The following is a 24,995-nucleotide window of genomic DNA, read 5'->3' on the forward strand; positions in this document are numbered from 1 at the left end:
TGAAACGGGGAAGAAAACACTACAGAGCCGACCTGTTGAATATTTAAAATCTGAACTTAAAAAAAAAAATCAGGAAACCATTACATGAACATTGACCACAGAGTTCTGCCTTGTATTCCTTAAATAATACAGCATGCCCCCCGATTTACATAGCATTTCCATTGTATTAGGTACTGCATAACATCTGGCTGTGATTTAAAGTGTACAAGAGGGTGTGTGTATGCAAATCCTGTGCCCTTTCCATAAGGGACTTGATCATCCTACGACCCAGTGGGGATATTGGAACCAATTCCCCATCAATACCAAGGAGCGGGCAAGTATTCTCTCCGTTGGTGATTCTTGGAAGAGTAAATCATTTAAAAGTCCTTATAACAATGTTTGGACCATACTAAACGTGTTAGAGATATTTGCTGTTATCATTGATGGTGTGTTTTGTACCATTCTGGGCTTTTTGCCTTTCTGTCTCTTGACACTCTTCCTTCAGACTTTGGACGTGTTGTCTCATTAGTTGACATGCCTGTGTGGCCAGCTTGACCCTGGCCACTCCATCTGGTGCAAACGGAGGGAGGAGAGCTACTTAATAGGCATGCCCTTAGCAGACTGCTGGAGGACAACTGCTGTGAACAGTCTGGGAAGACATGTGTTTGCTCAGAGATTGGAGGAGGGCGGAGGGCGGTCGTCCCGGAGGCCTAGGACGCCTGTGCTTTTCAAGTGCCGTGCGTGAGATCCATAGCTCGCTTCATTGTTCTAGGAAAGGGCTCCAGTGTAACTGGTGTGCTGTGAGCCTAACCCTGGCCAGTCCTCCACCAGACCTACTCAGTGTCACCTTGGAAATGACCAGGCGAAGAGCACACGTTTGCACCTTTGTGGGAGTCCTTGAGTGGTTAGAGCTGTGGGTCTGCCCATCTCCTTCTGTGTTACTGCAGGGACACAGTAGTACTAGTTATGTAACATTTTGTGCGTGTGACTTTAAAAACTCTTAGGAAAAATAGATTCCGCCATTATCTAGCAAACTGTGTGCTTGGCAGTCCTATAAAGATGAACTTTAAATACAGATGCACAAGTACAGAAGTTAAGGGATTCTGTTACAGAATAACAAGGCACACGATTTGATCAAAGCAGTTTGTCAGAACATTTCATTTGAATTTGTGTTGATGCCGATTCTGTGTCAACATTTGCTCAGTCACACACTCACAAGTTAGATACACAGAAAGGAATAGCTAGTGAACATAATTTTGCTGTTCATTTTACGCGACGTTAAGAGGGCTTTTCCCCCAGAGACATACTCGAAGCATGAATGAAGGAAATAACTTGCAATCCGTTTTATGTTTGAGAAACCATGATTAGAGTGGAATGCTAATATGGTTAGCTGGAAGGAGGGCAACATTGACATTGTTGCTAAGATATTTCACCAAACATATCATCGGAGCTGCTGTTTTCAAAACGGAGCAATGATTGTGTGTGTGTGTGTGTGTGTGTGTGTGTGTGTGTGTGTGTGTGTGTGTGTGTGTGAGAGAGAGAGAGAGAGAGAGAGAGAGAGAGAGAGAGAGAGAGAGAGATGGCAGAGTGGGGACATACCGTATAGAATAGAAAGACACAAAACAGGAAATACTAAGGCATCTTATGCTCTCCTCTAATCTGCATGTTCTCGGTATAGGCCTGAAGAGGGCTTTGTTAAATAGCTACGTGTCAGTCAATTTCTATGTCTCTTTCTGGAATATGAACGGAATTGGTTGTGCTGGGCAGTTTCGAGTGTCTATGTTGGAGGCGTGTATGTGTGTGCGCATTCATGTGAAGGTCAGAGGACAACCTTAGGTATGTACCACCCACCTTGGATTTTCTCACAGACCTGGGGCTCATTAGGTAGGCCAGGCCCACCAGCCAGTGAGCTCAGGGATAATCCCCCCCACCCCCCCACCAAACTCAGATCCTCACACTTGCAAGGCAAGCACTTTACCCTTGAGTGGTTTTTGTTGTTTGTTTTTGAGAAACTTTATATGCTACCTAGAAACTTTAACCTATCCCCCCAAACCCCACAACCTCCCGCCCCCTCCCCCAACGCCCTATTTATAGATCCCACTTTCCATATAAGGAAATTTCCTTTTAATTGAAGTAGGAGAGACAGCAGCTCCCTTTATTCCTGTCCTTCCTCTTGGGGTGAGCCTGCTGGCACTTCGCTGATAGGAGTGCCAGAGTTTGGGATTGAGTAGTGAGTGAGGGTTGGTGGACAGGTTATGATATTGTTCCAAAAGCCTTTTTCCCTCTACTTATTTTTCCACCCCCAAAATGCCATCATGTCCAATGTGACAAAATGTTCCTGATGATTATCCTCCAGAGAAACACGACTTCCTAGACGATCTGTGGGGGATAGGCTTTCTTAGGCACCGCACAGCTAGTTCTCCATGCTCCGTGCACAACTTCGGTTGGGGCATCTGCTACTTGGGCCAGCAAGCCAGTGTGGTACTGTAATAGAGTCGTGACTAGAGTCAGGCAGCCTGGGTTCTATCTCGTCTTCGTGTATTTATCTGGAACAAGGAGAAGTTTGAAGCATCCATTTTAAATGGATTATAGTGAACAAACTGATGTGTATAAAGACATTAAATGTCTTTATATATTAGACAACGTTTAATAAGGTGTCTGGCACACTGAGCAAGGACTTTATGAGTCCTAGATTAATCATCGTTACGAGGGAGCTGGCAAGACAGCCCAGCAGTAGAGGTTCTTGCTGCCAAGCCTGAGGACCTGAGTTCCATTCCCAGAAGGTATGTAACAGAAGGAGAAAGCCAGTCACTGCAAGTCGTCCTCTGAGTGCCACAGCCGCTCCCCCCCCCCCCCCCAATCAGCAAATGTACTCATCTTTATCAGTCCGGATACACTCAGTAGACATAACATTTATAATTAAGACATAACTACAGATTCCCATGTGTTCCTGTGGTACCCACTTGATATGAATTTCGGGAGCCAGCGAGCTTGGGCTGTAATCATAGGGCTCAGGCGTATAAATGTGATGGAGGAGTGGCTTAAGAATGGATACCCCGAAGGCACTGGCTGTTCCAGGCTATCTTGCTGCTTGGTTTCAGAACATTAATGACAGATTTGTGACGTCTATGGCACCGTGTTCCCCTTGCTTCTCATGTCAGCCACAAGAGGGTTTGGTGGGAAAAGCCAGGTTCTCTGTGTTGTTATAAATTAAGAGGGCGTATTTGGGTTGTGTTTAAGGAAATTTAACATTGAGAAAGCATGTGTTCATTGGTCGAGCTCGGAAGTCGAAGGCAAAGACATTAGAATAGGACAGCTGGGTTATGGTTAACACATGTTAATCTTAGTTTGGGGGGATGGTTTGAGGCCAGCCTGGCCTTTCATGGGGAGACCATGTGTCCACGTGGGGAAGAATGACAGCCAGCCAGAAGCCAGTTTAAAGCATCACTGAAGAACGATCGCAAGGAATGGACCATCTCAAAGCAGTAAGACCTGGATTTGTGGGTCAGGTATGTTAGCTGCTCAGGGACATGTCTGGGTCTGTGGCTTGAAGCCCATAGTGGTTATGATGGGAAGCTTCTAGAAAGAGGAAAAACGGCCCTCCCTTTTGGTTAAGTATCTCTACTGGAGATGGGCATTCATCTCTGTCCGAAGTAAGTTATGTGCTAGGAAATCAAGTATACTTTATAAAACATTTGTGTCCTAACATTGCCAGACTGAGAGCAACCAAAGAGGAAACCCATCCACGCCTCTAAGCTGTAGGAACAGCGGCCGCCGCCGCCACCGCCACTGCCCCGCCGCGGCATTACCGAGCTCCTTCTCAGACATTGTGTACCTCATTTTGCTGCTGTTGTCACACAGTATATAAAACATTGTATATACTGGCTTAGACGTTTATTCCACGTGGTTGGAACCATGCCAATCATATGGCAAAAGCGTTTTCTTTCTCTTTCTCCTAACTTGTTCGTTGGCACCAAAACCAGCCCTTGTGCCACCCACACCGCCTTTGCCCAGCGTCCTGACCACGTTAAAGGCTGGCTGCTGTTAGCAAGTCCCGGCAGGACAGCCACGGTTATTAGATTAAGAGGTCACTCAGATTCCTGGTTTCACTCAGAGGTGAAGCTCATGATTCAAAACCACATTTCCCGAGAGGGAGTGGGGTGAGAAGAGGGACAGTTGGCTGAAGTGCCACCAGGCATGGGTTACATACACAGGCTTTGTAAAACTGTGGCGTCTCCACCATTGTAGCTAATTTAGGTGGTTCTCTGAAGTCACGTTTCCTTCTTCTTTTCCGAAAGAATGCATGGATTGTGTGTCGAGTCCGTGTCTCAGAAGGCTTTTGGTTGTTAGGACATAGCTGCAAACTTGCTTCAGCTTTGTAAGACTCGATCACGCTAGCCCCTCTCTCTAGGTACAGCTATATCTTCTGACTTCCGGCTTTTGATGTCAGAGAGGGCAACGCATTGAGCACTGATTTGCATTTCCTGCAAAAGATATGTCAAAGCCCCAACCTTTAATATCATGTCCGTGGAAATGACCCAACTTGGAAATACGGTGATTAATTTAAGGTCTCAGTAGAATTAGGTTGGTCCTAATGTCAGATGCCCGGGGTTCCTAAGACTGTAACCACGTATGACTGAAACAATGTTGAGAGTGACGTTTGTACCTGTAATCCCAGGACTTAGTAGGTTGAAGCCAGCCTGAGATACATAGTGAGTTCTAGGCTAGCCTGAGCTACAGAGGGAGACCCTGTTTCAAACAAACAGATCCACATGGAGAGAGATCACTGTGGATTGATGAAGGCAGGATTGGATTGGTGATGGCAGGGTTGGATTCATGAAGCCAAAGTTGGAGTGCTGGATCTGTGAAGGCAGAGTTAGAGTTCTGGGTCTTCAATAGAAACATCAGAGAGTGCCGGCTAGAGCTGAAGCAATAGGCGTGGACTGGCTTGTCTCTGGAGAGAGCATGACCCTGCCCCACACTTGACTGTGAACTGTTAGGTCTGGAAATTTGAGGAATTAACTTTGGTTTGTTTTTGAGTCGCCTGCTTTGTGGCCCCTTCATTTACACAGCTCTAGAATGGCTCAATAGCCAGGCACCATTGGGTTCTGACTCTTTGCAGCATACTCTGTTTTTGTGCGCATTCAAAAACACATATCCTGGCCTGTGACAATCTTTTCTTAAGCTTTCACTACGAAGTTTTTACCAGATGACACTAGGACTGTGTCTTCCTCCAGGGAGGCAGCATAGAACCTAATGGGTCCTTTTGACTATATTCCTCTTGTCAGAAAACTCATTAAAATGACTTTTAATGACTTTTTCGTGTCTAGGTTTCTTCTGAGAAACATCTTTTGTTTTCCATATCTGTAATCTTTTCTCATACCATTAGACTTTCTTGCCCGTTTCCTCTATGGCCTGGGGAAACTCTCCAAGCCTTTGCTCTTTATCAGTGCTGTGTACGAAGTCATGGTGAATCCTTGTCTGAGCTGCATACTGAGTGATTGTGAAAGGCCTAGGCCAGCCACTCAATATTCCACCAGGGTACCCGGCTGCCTGTGAGTGGGTTCTCAGTTCTCTTTCTCTGGGTCTTAAAAGATGCCCACTTTCTGGGGGGGGGGTAGAGGGGACCGCTTAGTGGTTAAGATTACTGTTTGTTCTTCCAGAGGACTTGAGTTCCATTCACAGTACCCATATAGGAGCTTACAACTGTCTGTAACTCCAGTTTCGGGGATCCAACAATCTCACATAGACATACATGCAGGCAAAACACCAACGCACATACAATAAAATAAATCATTTAAAGAAAAGGTTCTTTACTTTCCTTTTTTCTTTTTCTTTTCTTTTTTTTTTCGGAGCTGGGGACCGAACCCAGGGCCTTGTGCTTGCTAGGCAAGTGCTCTACCACTGAGCTAAATCCCCAACCCGGTTCTTTACTTTCATCGATAAACTCTATGCCTTATCAGTTCCTCATCATGGATGATTTTAGGGAGGTCTGCTGTGTAAGGGGAACCTGTTTAATGGAGGTCCAGGAAGTATTCAGGCTGGGAGACTTGGGGTGAAACAGCCTCAATGGAGGGAGTAGGGACCCTGTTGCCCCAGTTACTGGAATGTGGGTAAGCCACGGATTGTCGCAACAACAAAGGATGTCCGAGTGTCTTCTTTTGAATTGCTATGGTTTCTTATATTTTCTAGCTATCTCCTGTTTGGGGGTACAGTTTTTGTACACGTGGGGTCTTGCCTCCTTGTTGACAGACACTGGGCTCTAGGGAGGCTTTGCATGACTACTTGCCTGGTGCAGTTTTACACACAGTCCAGGACTCAGGCTTTACCTACCTGCATCCCACCTCAACCCTGCCCACTCCTCAGCTGGCTGTCCCCCTGCCAGTGAGAGCCTTGATGACTTGGAGCTGGCATAGAGCGAGTAAGAAACGCTTGCCATTGTGATGGCCTTCTACTGCTCCTCCTCCCTTGCCTCATGTCAACCTGCCAAGTGCAGACAGGTCACCTCTGGGTGGCAGTCACTTGCAAGTGTCCATGAGCACAGACCTTGTGGGATGGAGCTTCCTTTCACTCACTTCCTAAGGGAGAGTATAGCAGGTGGCCCACTTAACTTCACATATACACACCGCTCTATCCTTGGCAGTAGAAATGTAAATATTTACATCAGACATGCACATAGAGGGTGTCAGCCATATACAAGGATTAACCTCTGCCCATGCTCCCAGTTGTTTATATCCTATTTCCAGAGGCAGGCATGACTGCAGAATCCAGAGATCCCCCATTCACAAACAGTAGGAGTGTTTACATGTACACTGTACACATAGAGTTGTATATGGATAATGCATGAACATAAATATATACACATACACCCCCAGGAAACATTCATTTTTAAATACTGAAAACTTCATCTTCATGGTCATTTCCTATGGGTTTTTTTTCCCTTCCCTTTCTCTCCCATTTGTCTTTTTCCCCACCATGTTTGCCTTGACCTCTGGCTTCTCACCTCAGCCTTCTGAGCATGGGGATTACAGATATGCACTAACATTCCCAGCTGCCACCCTCGCCCCCGTTTTTTCTTTCCTTTTTAAAAACCAGAACACAAGTGTCTGAGATCCTGACTAGCTTCTTGTTCCAGTGGCGAGAGAAATCCCTGATACGCACTGCATTCATTACGTTACCCTCTGTGGGAGAGAGAGCCTTAAAGCCCATGACTTGAGCTGCAGTAGTTGAAATAGCTTCCCAGGCAGCACTTAGCCTCCTCCCTGAACAGAGGAGTTGGGGCTGCTGCCCTGATCTGATGTAGCAATACAAGGACTTCAAAGCTTCAGCATCTAAGAAGTGGGGAGGTCCGTGAGGTCAGAAAACGTCTATGCACTGCTGAGGAAATGTAGAAGAAGGAATTTGCATACATCCCACAGACCTTTCCAGGCTGACCCACATTTTTATTCTTCCTCTGGGCCAGGCTGGGAGACTAGACCTGCCAGGAACTGCAGGCCCATATGCTGCAAGAGTTAATGAACGTGCAGCCCTGTGTGAGAGGAAAGGGCACTATTTCGAGTGCTTGATGACTAAACACCTTTGCTTCAGATGTACTTGGTTTGTGTGACAGCAGCATAAGGTGTGACTGAAGGAAAATTAATGATCAGGAGGCCTGGGCACCTCCCCAGCGGAACGTTCTCGAGTGCTTGGAACTAATTAAGCAGCCGGCACAGAACTGGAAAATAGAGGAGGGAACAGCTTTCTCCATGGTGGCCCGGGACTGCGCGCAGACCTATATATACACACTATTTTTGATTTTCTCCATCGGGTACACAGAGTGACGTAATATTGAAAGCATATCTCGGCAGTCTTCTGAAAGGGAGCGGCACTGAGGGGGATGGGCAACTGTGGTTGCCTGAGTTCACATTTGACATTGGCTGGTGCCCTCAGCCATGCTGCTTACTCCTGTCTGCTCCTCAGTCTTCTCATCTGTGAACATGAAGTGAGGAATCGGGGTGCTCCTGGCGCTCAGTCTGGGCACCTATTTGCATTCCCGAGAGCATTTGCTTTAAATTATGCTTCTGTAGATAGAGTCTGAGAATGGAGGGTTTTCGGAGGTCATAGATTTCGAAAAGCACTGTAGCTCTTGCATGGTGACATATTTGAAAGGAAAAGCTTGCACAGTCAGGAGGAAGATGGCTTTCTGCTCACTCCTGTGTTTCAGGATAAAGAGCGAGAAGTGTGAGGACGTTTGCTGACCTCCACTGAGAAGGGGAAAGGATCCGCTTGTCTCATTAGCTGGTAATTTTTGGCCCCCGGGGTCAGCTGCTCTCTTGTAGTTTTGTTGTTGTTGTTGTTTTGTTTTGTTTGGTGGTACTGTGGTACTATCTGAGAATTAGTCATGATTGTGTGGATATGTTTTGGGACGTTGTTCACATGGGTCCACTTATCCTTTCTTTTTAAAAACGTACGCTGACTAATCAGTAGCTGGGCCTAGAAGCCCGAGCATCCTGTAAGATACAAGATGGCTTTGAAGTGTTTTCCATGGCAGAGAGAGCCTTCTACAGCTTTCAGAAAAGGACGCTGGGTCTTGCAGAGGAAATCTTTCCCAACTTGCTGGGTTCCTGTAAATACATATGAATTATGTGGTTATAAAACCTTATGATGGAAACCATGTTTAAAAAGCAGTGCACTCAGAGGCGGAACCACATACGATGCCGTCATACATCTAATGCCCTGGTTAAATGTGTCACTGGAGTCCCGTTTTCTGGAGCTGGATAAACAGAACATCTTTCTTCTTTCTATTCTAAGCTTCCAGCCCCCACCTTCCCTGGCCACTTCGTCGCACGGTAAATGGAAATCTTATTTCCTGCCTCTGTAGACCTCTTTACCTGAATGTCTGGGTTCGCCCCTGCCACTCTCAGGGCTACCCTTTCTCAAACGGGGCTTTCTTCAGCCTGCCTCCTCTGCCCTGCTTTAAAAGCCGCCTCTAATTCTGTGCTCCGTGCGCCCTAATCTGCAGTGCCGACCTTACCATTCTGCATGGCTACCTTTAGGTGTTCATCTCCTAGATTCACATTTTTTTCCTCCCATTGTGACTTTAAATTCAAAGTCTCTAAGAGTGGAGGGTGTTAAATAAAGAACTATTATCAAAAGCCATTCCTGCCGATTTACAGTGCTCGATTGGATGTCTCATTCTCTTTGGTGAATCCATTGTGTTTGTACATACGGCTTTCACTTTAGTGCTTTATTATGTGTGTATTTTAATTTTGATTTATTATAAACACAGAAGACCTTATAAACGTCCACTTATTCCCCCTGTCCTTCCTGATCTTTTATTTTTAGAATTCAGGAAATCGGTGATTTTAAAATAGGAAAAGGGGTGTGTGTATGTGTGTGTGTGTGTGTGTGTGTGTGTGTGTGTGTGTGTAGACTGTATATAACTAACATAGCCTATGATACTGTTAGCCCCTTTACAGGAAAAGCGTGATCACCCCTTACATAGTTAACTCATTTAGAATGTGTTTCTTTTGGGATTCCCCATTTTCCCCAGCATCCTTACAACAACTGCAGCTGTGTGTTAGGATCTGAGATGGCTGGTTCTTATGAGAGGTGTGCTTGGGTCAGGGGACTCTCTGAGATGGGCTCATGCTGGCTGACGTGATACTCTGTGGGGTTTACATGTTCTATGTGAAGCACCTGCCAATGTTGGGGGTTGGGGGATGGCAAATCCTGGTCATTGATAGCATGGCTTGCATACCCTGGAGAGGATGCATTGCCCTGCTCTGCCTGGGCCTTTCTGCTGCAGCCGCAGGAAGTGTGATTGAAGTGTGCTTCCTAGTACTGAACAGGAGTGAGAAATAGAATAGGTTGAAGTTAAAACAACAGCTACCCAAGGCCATAAGAAATGTCTCCGCCATGCTGGATGTTACAGTGTAACAACTTTAATTCTTAGTAAACCCTTTTAAGCATCTGCTGAGGAATGTCAAGTAAACCAGGGATTTCTGATGCCTGGCTGCTCGGAACACCCCATCATTCATGTGTGTGCCCCTACCGGAGTTCTACTTTTGGCCTCTGGTGTTATGAGATGCTCTGGGCTTCCTTTGACCTTAACCCGGCTGCTCTGTGCTGTTAACACTAAAGCTCTAGGGCTCAAGGACGCTGTCCAGATCTCCTACCTGGTGCTTGTGCTCCTGCTCCTCCCTAAAGCTGCTCTCTCTGCTTCACTTCCTTCCCTATAAAAGGAAGCTGGAAGTTTAATTGTTTCTGGAAAACCAAACAGAACAGCATGTTTGGGACAGATACTGTCATGAGATGGCAAAGTCAAGCTGAGCTAGAAGTCCCCCTCCCCCAAACCCCATCTCTAAGTTCCATTTTTATTGCAGCCTACATAAAATCCAAAAGCTGGAGCCCAGCCGCTCCCAAGGCTGAGGGGCCTCATGGCTGCCCCACGCTTCGGGAACCCTGTCTTCCAGGCTTGCAGTTAATGAAAATATTTGCTTTGCTTGATACAAACAAAGTTTATGGGCAGAATCTGTGATTAGGAAAATGCTTTAAGCCTGTACTCCAGTCCCTAATTTCTCTTGTTCTATGTTGGAGAATCCTGTCTCTGAGACAGTAACCCCCTTTCTCAGGAACAAGCTTAGCTTTTAAAGTTTCTGGTGATGGCGTGCGTATTTCCAGTTCTTTGTGTTCCAGTAGAAAATAAGAGCCTGGAAGTCTGGGTTTTCATGTGTACGTCAGAAATCTTTCCAAGTGGGTAGGGAGACTGTGCCTTATGGCCTGTCGGGCTATCTCATTGCTCACAGCTCAGGTCTGTGACTTGGGTAGTACACGGGGGCCATGCAGCTCTCTTCAGACACATGGAAAGTCAGCATAGCTTGCCGCTCTGGTATCCTCCGTAACTGTGGGGCGTAACTACTTCTATGTTCTTGTCTGACTCCTGCTGTTATTTGCCTAAATCTTGTAGGTGCTGTACCTGCTTGCAGATCAAACGGTAGTGGGGACTGGTCATGGAGCTAGTCTTTCAGAACCAAATGGTAGTGGAGACTCACTAGTTGTGAGACTGAGAAAGTAACTACCCGTCAGCTCTCACGAATCTCTTCTGAGAATAAGCTTGCAGCCCCGTTAGGAGGTGCTCATTGTAGCCACAGAAGTGGTAGAGAGGGTGCCTCATGCACTGGCTTCAGATCCAAGAGGTGCTATCAAGAGTCCATGGGATGTAACGGTCCAGGACAGGAACCTCTCCTGTTCACATGGACAGTGTAAGGGGCCTCTACTAACTCCTGTTTACCCTCCCCACTTAGGGGTAGAATGTCTTGATCACCTGCCTTTCATGCTTTTGTAATTCTAGTGAGGTCTGTTTAGTAATTGTGCCCTTTTTCCTTCCTCCAATTAGTGATGGGGCAATTAGTGGTAACTCATTAGCATCTCAGAGTAGTTTAGTTGGCCCAGGTGAGGCTGAAGAGACCTTGCCGACTCTGCCAGCTTGCCCACAGCTTTTCCATCGCCCACTTGGTTGCTTTGAGTTGCTCGTGGAGCCAAGGCTTCAGCATGCTCCCCCAGTCCGGGGCAGGGTTAACAGTACTTCCCATGTGAAAAGCCAGCACAGCACTACAGCATGAAGAATGGTGGTTTGGGTCACATCCCTTCTGGCCTTTAGGCACAGAGATCTGGGGAAAAAAATTTGGTGCCTGCCCGGCTAGACATCCCAGGGGTTTGGTTCCCCCAAACCCCAAATGCGGTACTTGGGTTTCTTTTGTAGCCAGGAAATCAAGTGGGAAAGCATTTGTCAGACAGACTGGTTTTGCTTATGGAAAGCTTACACGTCTTCTCTGAATTCTGCTGTCTATAATTTAGAACTTTGAAGATGGTTTGTAATCTATGGAGTGATGACTCAAGTTTCTTTGCCATCTTTAGTAGCTTCTTAGTGCAGTCTGAGGAGTGTGACTTGAGGTGGGGCTGCGGAGTTTCGGGAGGGGCAAATAGGAGGAAACTGTATCATCTGAGTACTTGTAACTGTTTCCGCTCCTTCTCCAAGAGACTTGTCCCTGCGGAGGCCTGTATTCCTGTATTCCTTGTGCACTATCATTGCATCCTCTCTGGTTTTTTGGAGGATCTGCTCACTCTAGGCACTTTGGTTTCACAACGGTGTGCTAGTTTGTTCCCTGGTTCTTTTGGGGGTTGGATCCAAAGGGAGCCTGTCTCAGTATTGAGTGCTGTGATGGGTTGGGGTTGGCTGGGGTTCAGGAGAGTCAAGTAGGTGGGATCTGAAGAGAGAACTGAGGCCAGGAAGCCCTGTGGATGCAGTCCAGCTCTTCCATTGGGATCCCCAGGCAGAGTTAACTGATGCTTCAGTGGTAGACTTGAGTCTCCCCTGTAGGCAATGGAGTTCAAGAGTGATAAGGAGAAATCCTTTAAAGAAATGCAGTTATGTCCAGTATATGGGAATTACATTCTAAGAGTGTAGCTCTCAGGAATTAAAGTCCTATCAGTTTGTCATGAGTGGTGTAACCTAGATCTCATCTCTCTCCTCCAGGAGGTGACTTTGGCTCAGAGACGCCCACCTTGTCCTCCAGTGGTGACTCTCCTGTGAACAGTTTGTCCACAACAGAGGACACCTACCGTGTGAGCTTGGCCAAAGGGGTCTCCATGTCTCTTCCTTCATCACCTTTGCTGCCTCGACAATCTCACCTGACACAGTCAAGGGCGAACAAAAAGTCTCCAGGTAAAAAAGCGTCCCAGTATCTGCATATGCTATATTGTTTTATGTGAGATATGTATATATATTATATTATATATAATTGTACCATATACACATGACCTATATATCATATATGACTTGTGTGTGTGTGTGTGTGTGTGTGTGTGTGTGTGTATCTCGAGATGAGAACATGTAAGAAATCTTCTTACATGGTGGTGTGGTGGTGTGCACCTGTATTCCTATAATCTCAGCACCTAAGACAGCTGAACAGAAGTGCAGGAGCCCGGGAGTTCCAGGCCAGCTTGGGCAACATAGTGAGATCTCATCTCAAAAAAAAACCAAAAAAAAAAACCAAAAAAAAAAAAAACCCCAAAACAAACAAACAAAAAAAAACCCAAATATTTTTCAATATTTAAATAACTTTCAGAAGAAGGGGATTCAAAAATTATTTCTAGCTATAGCTATATCTTTGTACCTCTGTCTGTATGTGCATGTGTGGATGCAGGTGCCCTCAGAGACCAGAAGTTGTTGGATCTCGATCTCTAGGAGCTGGGGTTATGGGTGGTTGCAAGCCGGTGGTGCTGGGAATTGCACTCAGGTTCTCTGCAAGAACAGCAGGCCCTCTGACTGCCCCCAGGGAAAACAGCTGAAGTATTTCAGCCCGCCTGTCTGTGTTCTACCTCCATGTATCCTGATGACAGGACAGGATAGACATTCATAGAGGTTCAAGATCTTGATTAAGAACTAATGCTCTCCTCGGACTCTGCCAGTTTCTTCCTGGTGAGTTGAGAAACACCATCTCTTATAGGAAGCCCCTAAAGTTAAGGATACAGGCAAGTGCCACTGGCAGCAGCCTGCCTGTTCATTACTACCGAGCCTTGTATATCGCATGTGCTTGCTTGCTGACCTCATCAGCACTGGAGCCCGCTGTAATGTTTACTTTCTGCTGAAGACTAAGGCCTGGGACAGGGCGGGAGCCATGGGTTAGTTGTGTACGGCATTTCAACTCCGTTCGTCATTACCAGCTTCATGCGCTTGCTCACACGGAGAACAAAAACAAGCAGTGGTCGACCATGAGAGGCTGGGATTCAGATGTGAGGAGAGCCCTTCCTGCTGGAGTCCTAGCAGTTCTTTGATATTCTTTTAAATTGGCCGAATATTTGCTCATAAAAGGCAGGGTAATTTGGGTTCCCACTGATCATTTGCCAATGAAAATTCTCCCCAATTACATGGGAACATATTCAGAGTTCATCTAAGTTGTGCCCTGGGGCTATGAAATTAATTAGTTTCTGGTTTCCTAAATATTTGTGTTAACTTGAAATGACATATGCATTATTTTTTGAGTCCTGTAGTCGGTGTTTGAAATTTATGTGGGGGTAAAATAGGGAGGGGAAACCCTGAGGCATCACATGTGAGAAACGTTGATGTGTGTTTGGTTGCCTCTCCAGAATCCTTCATTGTTCCAGAACTTTCTTATTTTGGACAGCATTGTTTTACAGGCCAGTCATTAGCTGTAAATTGGGAACTTTTTTTTTTTTTGGTATGAAGGGACTTCCTGTGCCAAGGAATTTGACCTGTTTATCAGTGTTTAGGGAAATTCCTGGAATGTCCTTTGCTCGCTGCACTGCGGTTTCTCTGTGTCAGAAGTCTTTTCTTCCTGTGAGCCTTGGTTCCCACAGGGCCTTTCTCGCTAGGTTACCCTGGTCGGAATGGCTGTTCTTAGGAACTGCACACATCTCTTTTAACTCAGCTGTGTCACTTGTCTGCTCACCCCAGATTAGTGAGTTTATCAACAGAAAGTCTTTGCTTTGCCAAATTCCAGGCAGATGCATGAGCCCTCTCCCAGACCTATCTGGGCCTTCTTATCAAATCCAGATTTAGCCAAGAAACCTGTTAGGTCAGTTTAACAAGGAAATCTCATCCCCACCCCCCCACTCCCCAACCCCTCCATCTCTTCCACCATCTCCACACCCCCCTCCCAGGATCACATGGCCTAACTGCAGCAAAAATTCCTTTAGCTCAGGGAAGTCAGAATTCCCCTCCTGATTTCAGATCTCTGTGATTTTTCCTTTACTGACCGTCACCCTGTACCTTGGCTACATATCCCTGCCTGGCTGTGCAACTCTCAGAGTTGAGCCTAGTCTTTCCCTGCTAGGAAAATTCTACTGCACTGGTCCGACCTCTACTCCTGAATTAAGTGCACCCTCCTGCACTTTTATAAGCACCACTGAAAAACGTTTTGTTTTCTTTAACATGGTGCACTTCACAGAAGTGATGCTCTAGGGCAAGCAAGCATGTCTTAGCCAAGTGTGCCGTACTCATGAAAACCGGGTGATTCTGAGCCTGTATCTCAGTAAGGAACCTCAGTTGAAGAGAATGCCAAGCACAGAGATTTGGCACACGGAGACACGTTCGGCTCCTCAGACTATGAATCGCCATTGCTTTTGCCTCGGGGATCACCTGAGACTCTAGGAAATACTACATTTTAGACATAAGTTTATTTCAGTGTCTGTTTGGTGTGGCTTTCTGTAGCCTTGGCAGGTGAGCCTGGGCCATGTGACTGACCTGAAGGGTTTGAAGAGGACTGGCATTATATGGGCAGAGAAACCCTGACCAATTTGTCCCACATTCCTGGACCAATCTAACATTTGGCTCTGAGAAACAGTTCTCATAAAGATGAAATTTATTTTCTAAGTTCTTGTGGTTAGTCTTACAGACAGAAGGATGTAGCAGTCTTCCCGAACATCCAGTCTTTTAATGGGTTCAAGGAAATGCCTTCCAGTTTAGATGCTTTTGTCCAACTGAGCACTTCCGTGCTAGCAGAACGGTTTTTGTGCACCGCCCAAATCCACGGAGCAAATTAGTGTCTCATAGTCGATGATTTGGCACTATTACCTTAATAATCTTAAGTTATAAAATTGAAGGCAGAGATGGCTGCTTAAAAATGTCAGTGACTCAGAAGACCTAAACTAATATTTTCATAGCTGCTAACATACATTTTTCTTTAAACCATATCATTGGGAAAGTATTCAGAATGCTAATGTCTTACCTGCCCTTTTTATTTTTTAATTTTTTTTAAAAGGTTGACATATGGCAGTGAACATGCAGTGACTTTAAAAATACCCATCTATTTTAAAAGGAGCACTGTTGCTACTAACGATACAGTAAATACAGTGTATCTGCAGTTCCCAAGGACAACAGCCAGCCCATCCTTGGTTACCCATACTTTGCCCTGCGGCCTGTGCTCGCTCACTGCTGTTCAGCTATCAAGTTACCCTGGTGACTTTTGTTATGATTTGTGATGTTTACAAAGTAGATTTTTAAATCTAACACAATTATTTATCGATTCCTTGTGAATTTCACACTATGCACCCCAGCCCCATCCATTTTCTAGTCCTCATTTCTGCCCTCCATCCCTGTAACATCACCCCCCCCCAAAGAAATAGTACAACGACAACAAGCAAACAAACAAAAATCAAAAATAATTGCTTTGTGGGAGCTACAGTGTGTCACTGTGTCAGTGTGTCACACCATATACCCTTTTGCCCAAACAGCATTACTTGCAAATATTCATTGCAATCAGTTATTAGTCTGGTTTGAGGCCCCCTGTCTTCTGCTATACCCTCAACACAGGATCCTCACTGAGACTCCTCTTGGGTATCCCTTTGTTACATTGTATCATGGAGATCCTGCAACTTTGGATCTGCAGGAAAGACCAGCCTTTTCGTGTGAGCCATCAGTTCATGGGTAGATGTCCGGGTGGGCCAGTTCAAAGCCCTGGGTGGTAACTGAGTTGTTCAAGCCTCCCATCTCTCCCACACCCACACCACCAGAACCAGCTCTCCCACACCCATGCCACCAGGGCCGGCTCTCCTACACCCATGCCACCAGGGCTGGCTCTCCCACACCTATGGTACCAGAGGCTGCTCTCTAGTGCCCACATCACTGCTGGTGCCAGTGGCTGGTGAGGGTCAGGGCCAGTTTATCAAGCCCCTTGGACAACAATATGGCTTTAGGTGGCAGCCCAGACTGTGGAGGTCTGCATGGCCTTTGGGGTACGGGCATTGTCACACCCTTGCTCCATTAGAGCCACAGAACCACACATAGTCCTCAGAGGCAGCACGTGTCTAGACATCACATGGCCTCAAGTGGCAGTGCAAGCCCGTCACATTGGACAGTTCCTTGCCCCCATTACATCTCCAGTTCCTCCTCACTTCATAGCGCGTAAACCGCTCCACTTCTCTCTCTCCCATCTCTCCACAGCATATTTGCTCATTGTAGTAGAGCCTGCTGGTCCACACAGCATGGCCTCTTAATGTCTTCTGCCGGCCTAGGCATGGGCCTCTCATGAAATTACTTTTAAAAGACACCAAACCTTGGAATCAAGACCAGGTTGGCTATACATTTCTCCCTAAACAACAACAAAATGTAGAAGCCCCCCCCCCCCATCACTAATCTGTTTTATTTGCTTGTATAGAAATTCTTCACTACCTGACTCTTATCAAACTTAAGGGAGTACATGTAGTTCTACATTTTGCTTGAACAGAGATATAGCCAGATATACAATTCTTTACTGACTGATGGACTTTAGCTAATGGATTGACTGGGTGGTCAAGAACTTGGAAAGAGCATGACTGGAAAATTAGTGAAAAAGACATTTGAGGAATATGGTGGTTTGAATGAAAATGGCCTCCATGGGCTCATATATTTGAATGCTTGGTCTCTAGTTGTTGGAACTATTTGAAAAGGATTAGGAGGTGTGGCCTTGTTGAATTAGGTATGTCATTGAGGGTAGGTTTTGAGGTTTCAATTTATGTATTTTCTCTCTCTCTCTCTCTCTCTCTCTCTCTCTCTGTGTGTCTCTGTCTCTGTCTCTCTGTCTGCCTGTCTCTCTCTGTGTTTGTGTGTGTGTGTGAGAGACAGAGAGAGAGAGAGAGGAGAGAGAGAGAGACAAGATTTCTCTGTGTAGCCCTGGCTATCCTGGAACTAGCTCTGTAGACCACGGTGGCCTCAACTCAGAGATCTATTTGCCTCTTCCTCTTGAGTGCTGAGAAAAACCTATACCATTCCCAGTTTGATCTCTCTACTTTCTACTTGTTGATAAGTATGTCTCAGGTCCTGCTCCAGAACCTGTCTGCTCCTTACCATTGTGGGTCATAAGCCTCTACAACTGGGAGTCCCAAATTTAAAACTTTTTCTTTTATAAGTTGACTTGGTCACGATATTTTGTTACAGCAGTTGAAAAGGAATTTAGACAAGGAAGTATGTGGATAGATCTTTTTGAGTGGGCAAAGCATGAGAAAATACTTGTGTCCCATAAAAATGCTCACCATAAGGTGACTTCAGCAGAGTAGAGTCCAGTAATCAAGTAGACAGTATGACTGTTCTGTGGACACCTCTTTCCCTGGCCATCTCTGTCCCTGCCTAGTGGGTCCATGAACAAAGTAGCCATTGTGGCAAAGATGTAAATCATGCATGGGCTTGACAACATGCACTTCCACTCACTGAGGCTGACCTGGCTACAGCTACTGCCAACAGCAGAGACCAACACCCAGCCCCAGATATGGCACCCCCAGGATGACCAGCCAGCAACTTGGGGATGAGCTGAGTACATTGGACTGCTTCCTTCTCAGAGTAGATAGCTTAAACAAAGAGGAAAGAAACTGGAACTCTTACTCCACCATGAGTCAACTACTGTATCTGTAAGAAAGCATCTTGATCAACACAACTTTTTTTTTAAAGATTTATTCATTTTATGTATACAAGTACACTGTAGCTGTCTTCAGACCAGAAGAGGGCATCAGATCCCTTTACAGATGATTGTGAGCCACCATGTGGTTGCTGGGACTCGAACTCAGGACCTCTGGAAGAGCAGTCAGTGCTCTTAATCACTGAGCCATCTCTCCAGCCCTTGATCAACACAACTTAACATTCATAAAAGTTTGGATTGGTACTATTGGTAACTACTTAGATCCTCGGAACTGGGGACCAGCGATGATATTAATGCCAGCTTAGGTATCTCATGCTTGTTAACTGCCACATGTGTAAGGCAGAGACAAGAGGACTGGGGCACAAAAATTCAAGGCCAGTTGGTCTACATAGAATTCTAGGCTAGCCATGGCTGTGATGCAAGACTCTGTCTCAAACAAACAAATAAACAAACAAACAAACAGATGTCATTAATCTTGTGTTAATTAAATTTTATGTGATTGAGTTTCTCGTTTTTTATCATTTATTTTTGGAAGTACTGAGGATTGAACTCGGGGCCTCCTACGTGCTAGGCAAACACGTTCTACCACCGAGCTATCTGTGCAGCCCCCACTTCATGCTCAATTGTTTATATTTACCCTTGTGCAACCTTCCTCTGTATGTTCCTTGCCAGAACATTCCATTTTCTGGGTTTCTCTTTTCGATGTTATTCTGACTGGAAAGCCTGTTTTTTGATAATCACAAACAAGGATTGACACCCATTAAGATAGCTCTGTGGTTGTTGGTGAGCTTCTGGGACTAGGAGTTCACCAGTGTCTGTCCTGTATCTTTGCTTTGTCTTCCACAGCTGAGAAAAGCGGCCTTTCCCGTGGCTTCTTCCTAGTAATGTCATTAGCTCTTTCACATCCGCAGGCTCTGCCCAGATCGCTTTGCCTCCATTATGATGAGGCATGGATGAGAAGTAGCCTTGGAAATCTTGTAATGGAAACCACAGAAAATGATGACGGGTGGCAGTAGAGGTTGAACAGCCTTCCCCTGGAAATCTGACTTTGAGAATCGATAGGATATCACATCCACCCGCATGTTGATTGGTCATGGGCAAAATTCAGGCACATTAAAAGTGTTACATACATTTCCTTCTGGCTATGCCTATAGGATGCACACAAACGTAAATCAGCTTCATGTGAGTCCCACTGCCCCCACAGGTTAGCATCAAAAACCTGGAACACTCTGGGTTCTGCACACCTCGTACTAAATAAGGATGCTTGCCCTATATTGCCCACCTTGTGCTTTTGGCTAGAGTGGGGAGACTAGAGAACACTGGCTATTTCTAGTGCCATCTTACATGTGACATAGCTGTTACGGTGGTTGTACCAACTCCACTTGCTGCCTGCTTCCTTTAGAGAAAACCCCGGCGAGCCGTGAAGTAGAGGCTATCTTCTTCATGTGATTCTTGGACAACGAGTTAATGTCTGCCACGGCTTCCCCTACCCTACTCAGCAAGAGTGTTGCTTCATTTGGAAATCCCATCCGTGGGGCAGAACTACTGCTGGCATTTTCATATGTTTTGCTGGTGTGCATGTGTGTGTTTTATATGTTTGTATGTACGTTTATGTGTACATGGGCATGTGGAAGTGAGAGACTGATCCTGGGAGTCTTCCCCATTCTTTTCCACCTTATTTAACTTTTGAGGTAGGATCTCACGACAGTCCTGGCTGCCCTGAAACTTGCTGTGTAGGTCAGGCTGGTCTCGAACTTTGGAGACCTACCTACCTGCCTCTACCTCCTGATGGCTGGGTTTAAAGACCTGCCCCGCCACACCTGACCTTCCTACCTTTTGTTGTTTTGAGACCAAGTCTCTCACTGTCCCCAAAGCTTCCCCATTCATCTAAGCCAGCCATCATCTTGGCCATCAGCAAACCACAAGGATTCTTCTTTCTCAGCATTGGGACTACAGGCACACACTGCTGTGCCTGGCTTTTTAATATGGACACTGGGACAAAAACTCATGTTCTCTTCGTTGAATAGCAACTATGTCATTGATTGACCCACACCCCTACTACCCTCGTCTACCACACGTAAACCTGAGTCCCACATGATAGAACTCTTTTCTGCGCTCTTTTTTCCTGCTTCACATAATATTGTATTCCTAGGGTTTTCCTTGTTTGTTTGTTTTTTGAGGTATTTATTGCTGGCTGTTTCAATATGCTATAAATGATTTTAAAGCTAGTTTCCACCTAAATATTCATCTCGTTTTTCATTTAAAAAATTGTAGCCATGCATACATGTCTGGTGAGACATGCATATACCCCAGGGCATGGAAGGGCACATTTTGCTTGCATAGAAAACCTCGTAGTACGACCTAAAATGTTTCACGTTTTCGCCAGTAATTCCTGGTGTGATTTTTTTTTCTTTAAAACTGTAGTGCGATATGTATCACAATATGTATAATTTCTGGCCAAGAATAGCCATGCATGCCCATAAGCAAGCCCAATGCTTATGAGGCAGAGATAGCAAGGTCAGAAGTTCAAGGCCAGCCTGGGCTACGTAAGACCCTGCCTATCAGCATACCATTTAAAAGCAAGTCATCCGTGTTCATTAGAACTCCTGATAACTTTTCTCTGGTAAATTTTATGCACATCTGATACCTCCTCTAGGGTGGTAGCTTCCCAGAGTGCAGTTGTTCAACCAAACAGCCTGCGTTTGTGAAGAACCCTGGTGCACTCTGGTCAGTTGCTTCCAGAAAGCTGTATTGATTTGATATTCCCTTCAGAGTTCACTGAGAGGTATTCCTTTTGAAGTTGACATCTTTTGGAAAGTATCTAGATGGATGGTGCTTGTAGGCATTCTATCTGGGCTAGTTGTGGACTGCTGAGACCTTTAAAGAGGTGGAAGGGGCTCTCCGTAACCCTCCTCTTTTGAACTCCCCATCTGTCTGGGCTTCTTAGACATTTCCACTTTCTTTCTTTCCAGGGTACAGTGTTGGGGGCATTATCACAGCTGAATCCGATCAAGTTCCTGTTTGGAAAAACATTCAGCTGGCGTCCAGTTGCATCTGTAACTGCTTGCTGTCTCTGATGCTTGGAGAGGCCCTCTAAGATCATGGAGGCTTCTAAGACTGTTGACTTGGGAGGGCTCTTAGAACAGCTTCTGGTTCAGAATTCTCTGAAGGAAAGGAAAGATCCCACAGTCATTATGGAACGCCTGAAATTTGTACAAGTTACCGATCTGTCAGTAGTACAATCTGCCCGCACACTGCGGTCGCATGAGCTGTGAATGCGAGTGTGAATGTTCTGGTTTCACGAATGGAGGAGAGCCCAGGCCGAAGGTGGTAAGTTGCATTTCTGAGGCTGGCTGCTTCTGAAGATGGACGGTATGGCAGGGGACACACAGTCCTTCTTCACCTTGCAGAAACAACTCGAGTGCCTCAGACTATAACAACTAGGATCCAGCCTTCAGCAGGGACAGGTCCCTCTGCTGTGGTGACTTAGATCAGTGCTTGTTTCTTCCTGGAAGTTGTTGTATGGTAGCCTTCTCCAAGGAGTAGGCAGACAGCTGTCCTTTACCTAGACTAGGTGTGACTGTAACATATGCATTTTCTGTTACTCTGCAAATGTGTGCTCACACACACAGCCAGTGTGTGTTCCATTTTGATTTTGAGGGCCTGAGTCCACTTACTTCTCTGTCTGTAAGTCCTAGCTTTCTGGGGACACCCAGAAATTGCTCTAGGGATATCCACAGTACCAGCGCACCAAGTTCTCTGCTTGTCTTAGGATTTAAGGCATATGAGGAATGGCCCGAGCTTTGTTTCCTTAGATTCCAGACTAGTGCTCAGATATAGCAAGTTGCCACTGATTAAGAATATATGATTACTGCATGTAAGTACTTTTTAATAAGGGAGCATGCGTGTGTGCATGTGTCGTTAGCCTCCAATATTAGAGATGATAGTTGACAAAGAATTATTAATACACGAAGTGTATAACATTGCCAGGCACAGTGACACCCATTAGTGGTTTCAGCTACCTAGGAGGCTGAGACAAAAGGACTGCTTAAGGCCAGCCAGGCAATACTGAGACCTTAAAAAGTGTGTGTGTCTCTGTGTCTGTGTCTGTGTCTGTGTCTGTGTCTGTGTCTGTGTCTGTGTCTGTGTCTGTGTCTGTGTCTATGTCTGTAATGTCTAGTCCTCTGTCCCTCCTAACCATTACTCTTGCCTTTGTCTATTGTTTGTTTTCATCAGGGTCTCCTATGGAGCCCAGGCTGGCCTCCAACTCTCTGTTTTGCCTTAGCCCTTCCGTGGGATTGCCGCCACCATTGCCCCGTCTCCCCCCTCTCTTCCATGGTGCACAAAACAGCCTCACATATTTGCCTGCTTTCCCTAACCCTGGGCAAGTAAGGGGCAGTGCTTGGTAACGAGGAGTGGAAGAACATTCCTGTCTACCAGCTAGAGCTGTCAGTCATGAATGTTATATAAAACTTTTTGGTCCATTTTTCTACTTAATTAAGTTACAGGGTTTTATGACTCACAGAAGTTTCTAATTTTCTAAAGTTAAATTGATACAGTTTTCCATTGTAATTCATCCTGTTGCATTAAAAAAAACAGGTTTATTGAAACATAATTGCATGCCACATAATTCTACTATTTAAAGTTTCTAGTGCAGTCTTTTCATGACATTTTCACAAGATTCAACCATTGCTTATGGTCTAATTTTAGAATACTTTTTTACTTCACCTAAGAACACCCAAACAAACTTAACTTCATTACTGACCATTCTACATTCCCTTCCCTTCCCCGCTCCCAAGCCCTGGGCACCTTCCACTCCTCTTTCTGTGTCTAGGTTACCCATTGTGGGCACTTCAGACGATTAGCATTGTAACAAGATGGGGTCTTCAGTGACTGGTTTTGGAGCATGCTTCGTGGTATAAGTCTACAGATTCAGTTCGTAAAATCATGCAATATTTACTTATCACACGTTGCTTGTCCATCATGGACAATTGGTTGTTTCTACTTTGGGCTATTTTGAATACTGCCACTGTGGACATCTTCGTATTTTAATTTTGATGTGCATATGTGTTTTTATTTTTTTGTTGCCTATTCGTGTAGTCCTAGCACCGGCGGGTCTTAACCGTAGCTCCGTATTAACGTTTACTGTATTGCTGAGTCCCTTTTTCAGGGACGGCATTACTTGATGTTCCCATCTGTGGAGTGGACCTTTAGTTTCCCTACAGCCTCCCCAACCCTCTTCATCTTTTAGTTCATCATCCTAGTTCGTAAAAACTTGTGTCTTACATTTTATTGCGTTTTTAAGATCCCGAATGTAAATTATTTATCAAATATGATTTGCAAACATTCTTCCATTCTGTGACTTGTTTTTCCACTGCCTTGACAGTTTTGTTTCCAAAGAAAAGCTTTTATATTGCCCATCTAATGTGCCTTGAGCCTTGTGATGTCATTGTGACCTAATCTAGCTTTATGCTCTCTTTCTCCTGAGAGAGAGATTTCTGTCTGTCTGTCTGTCTGTCTGTTGTTTCTACCTCCTAATGTTTAGACTGATGGTCCATTTTGGGTTAACCTATGTACGGTGTGAAATGTGGACTAAATTATTTCACAGGTGGACACCACTTGCCTCTGAACTGTTTATTGAGAGGACTATTTCTTCCTTGATTGGTCTGTGGTTGACTGTCTGTCTGTCTGTCTGTCTCTCTCTCTCTCTCATACACACACACACACACACACACACACACACACACACACCACACCCACACACCCCACTCAGCTCTTCTCGTTCTTTTTATGTATGCCCTAGGTCAGAATTTCTCGGAGAGAACTCAGGTACAGTTTGATCTCACTCCAGGCACCTTTCCTAGTTTAGCCTTCCCTTGCCTCTCTGGGAGGCGTAGCCTCTGACTGCACCAAACACTATGTGCCATGTTTCCTTCTGCCAAGTCCCAGCCATCACTTCTCTCACAGTGCGTGTGTTCCTCCCGGACAGGAGTTCCTGTCCTTTGTGTTGTCCCCGCCCCCACCCAGGAGCCCTGAAAACAGGATCCAGTCATTTCTTTATGTTGGTGATGAGGAGAATTTCGGTATTCTATGGTTACCAGCTCCGTGTGATTGGTTGAAAATACCAATCTGCTTCTGGATACAGAAGCAATTTAGAAGCAGTGGTACGTTGCATTCATAAAGCTGTGAACATACCTTTTTGCCATATCTATCCAGACCACACACTGCACAGTTATGGTCCAGCCTCCCCCAGGCTGGGCTGTTTGGTAGGTGGTGAGCGAAAGGGCGTGTACTCTAGTGTGGGCCTGTTGGCAGCCCCTGGGTTCCCTTGCCCTGCTCATACTATCCTTTTCCTGGGCTTTTCAAGGTTTTGCTGCCTGTTTCCTGCCTCCTGCCTGCAGTTAATGACAGCTGGAGGTTCTAGCCAGGCACACGTATAGCAGTGTCAGCTGCACCCCGTGGCTGTGTCAGATGGTGGCTGGAATAGGCCCAGAGCCATGCTCAGAAATGAATGCTTTGCCTCAAAGAAAATAGGTGGGGGCGGGGACGGTGGGGATCTTTTTTGATAATTGCTGATTCACAGTGAAACCCAGAAATCAGAGGCTAGTGGAAGCTGTGATATCC

The 24,995-nt window shown here is 45.6% G+C and overlaps 1 protein-coding gene across 6 annotated transcripts in view; it reads left to right on the forward strand.

Moving 5' to 3' along the window:
- Tanc1 (tetratricopeptide repeat, ankyrin repeat and coiled-coil containing 1) overlaps positions 1 to 24,995 on the forward strand; it is a 233,790-nt gene that overhangs the window by 104,127 nt on the left and 104,668 nt on the right. For all 6 annotated transcript variants that reach the window (XM_063283615.1, XM_006234204.4, XM_017591681.3 and 3 more), the window contains 1 exon segment: positions 12,497 to 12,685. In XM_063283615.1, the coding sequence (XP_063139685.1) occupies positions 12,497 to 12,685 (189 nt within the window).

The sequence above is a fragment of the Rattus norvegicus genome, chromosome 3 (assembly GCF_036323735.1).
Source record: "Rattus norvegicus strain BN/NHsdMcwi chromosome 3, GRCr8, whole genome shotgun sequence".
NCBI classification, from domain to species: Eukaryota; Metazoa; Chordata; class Mammalia; order Rodentia; family Muridae; genus Rattus; species Rattus norvegicus.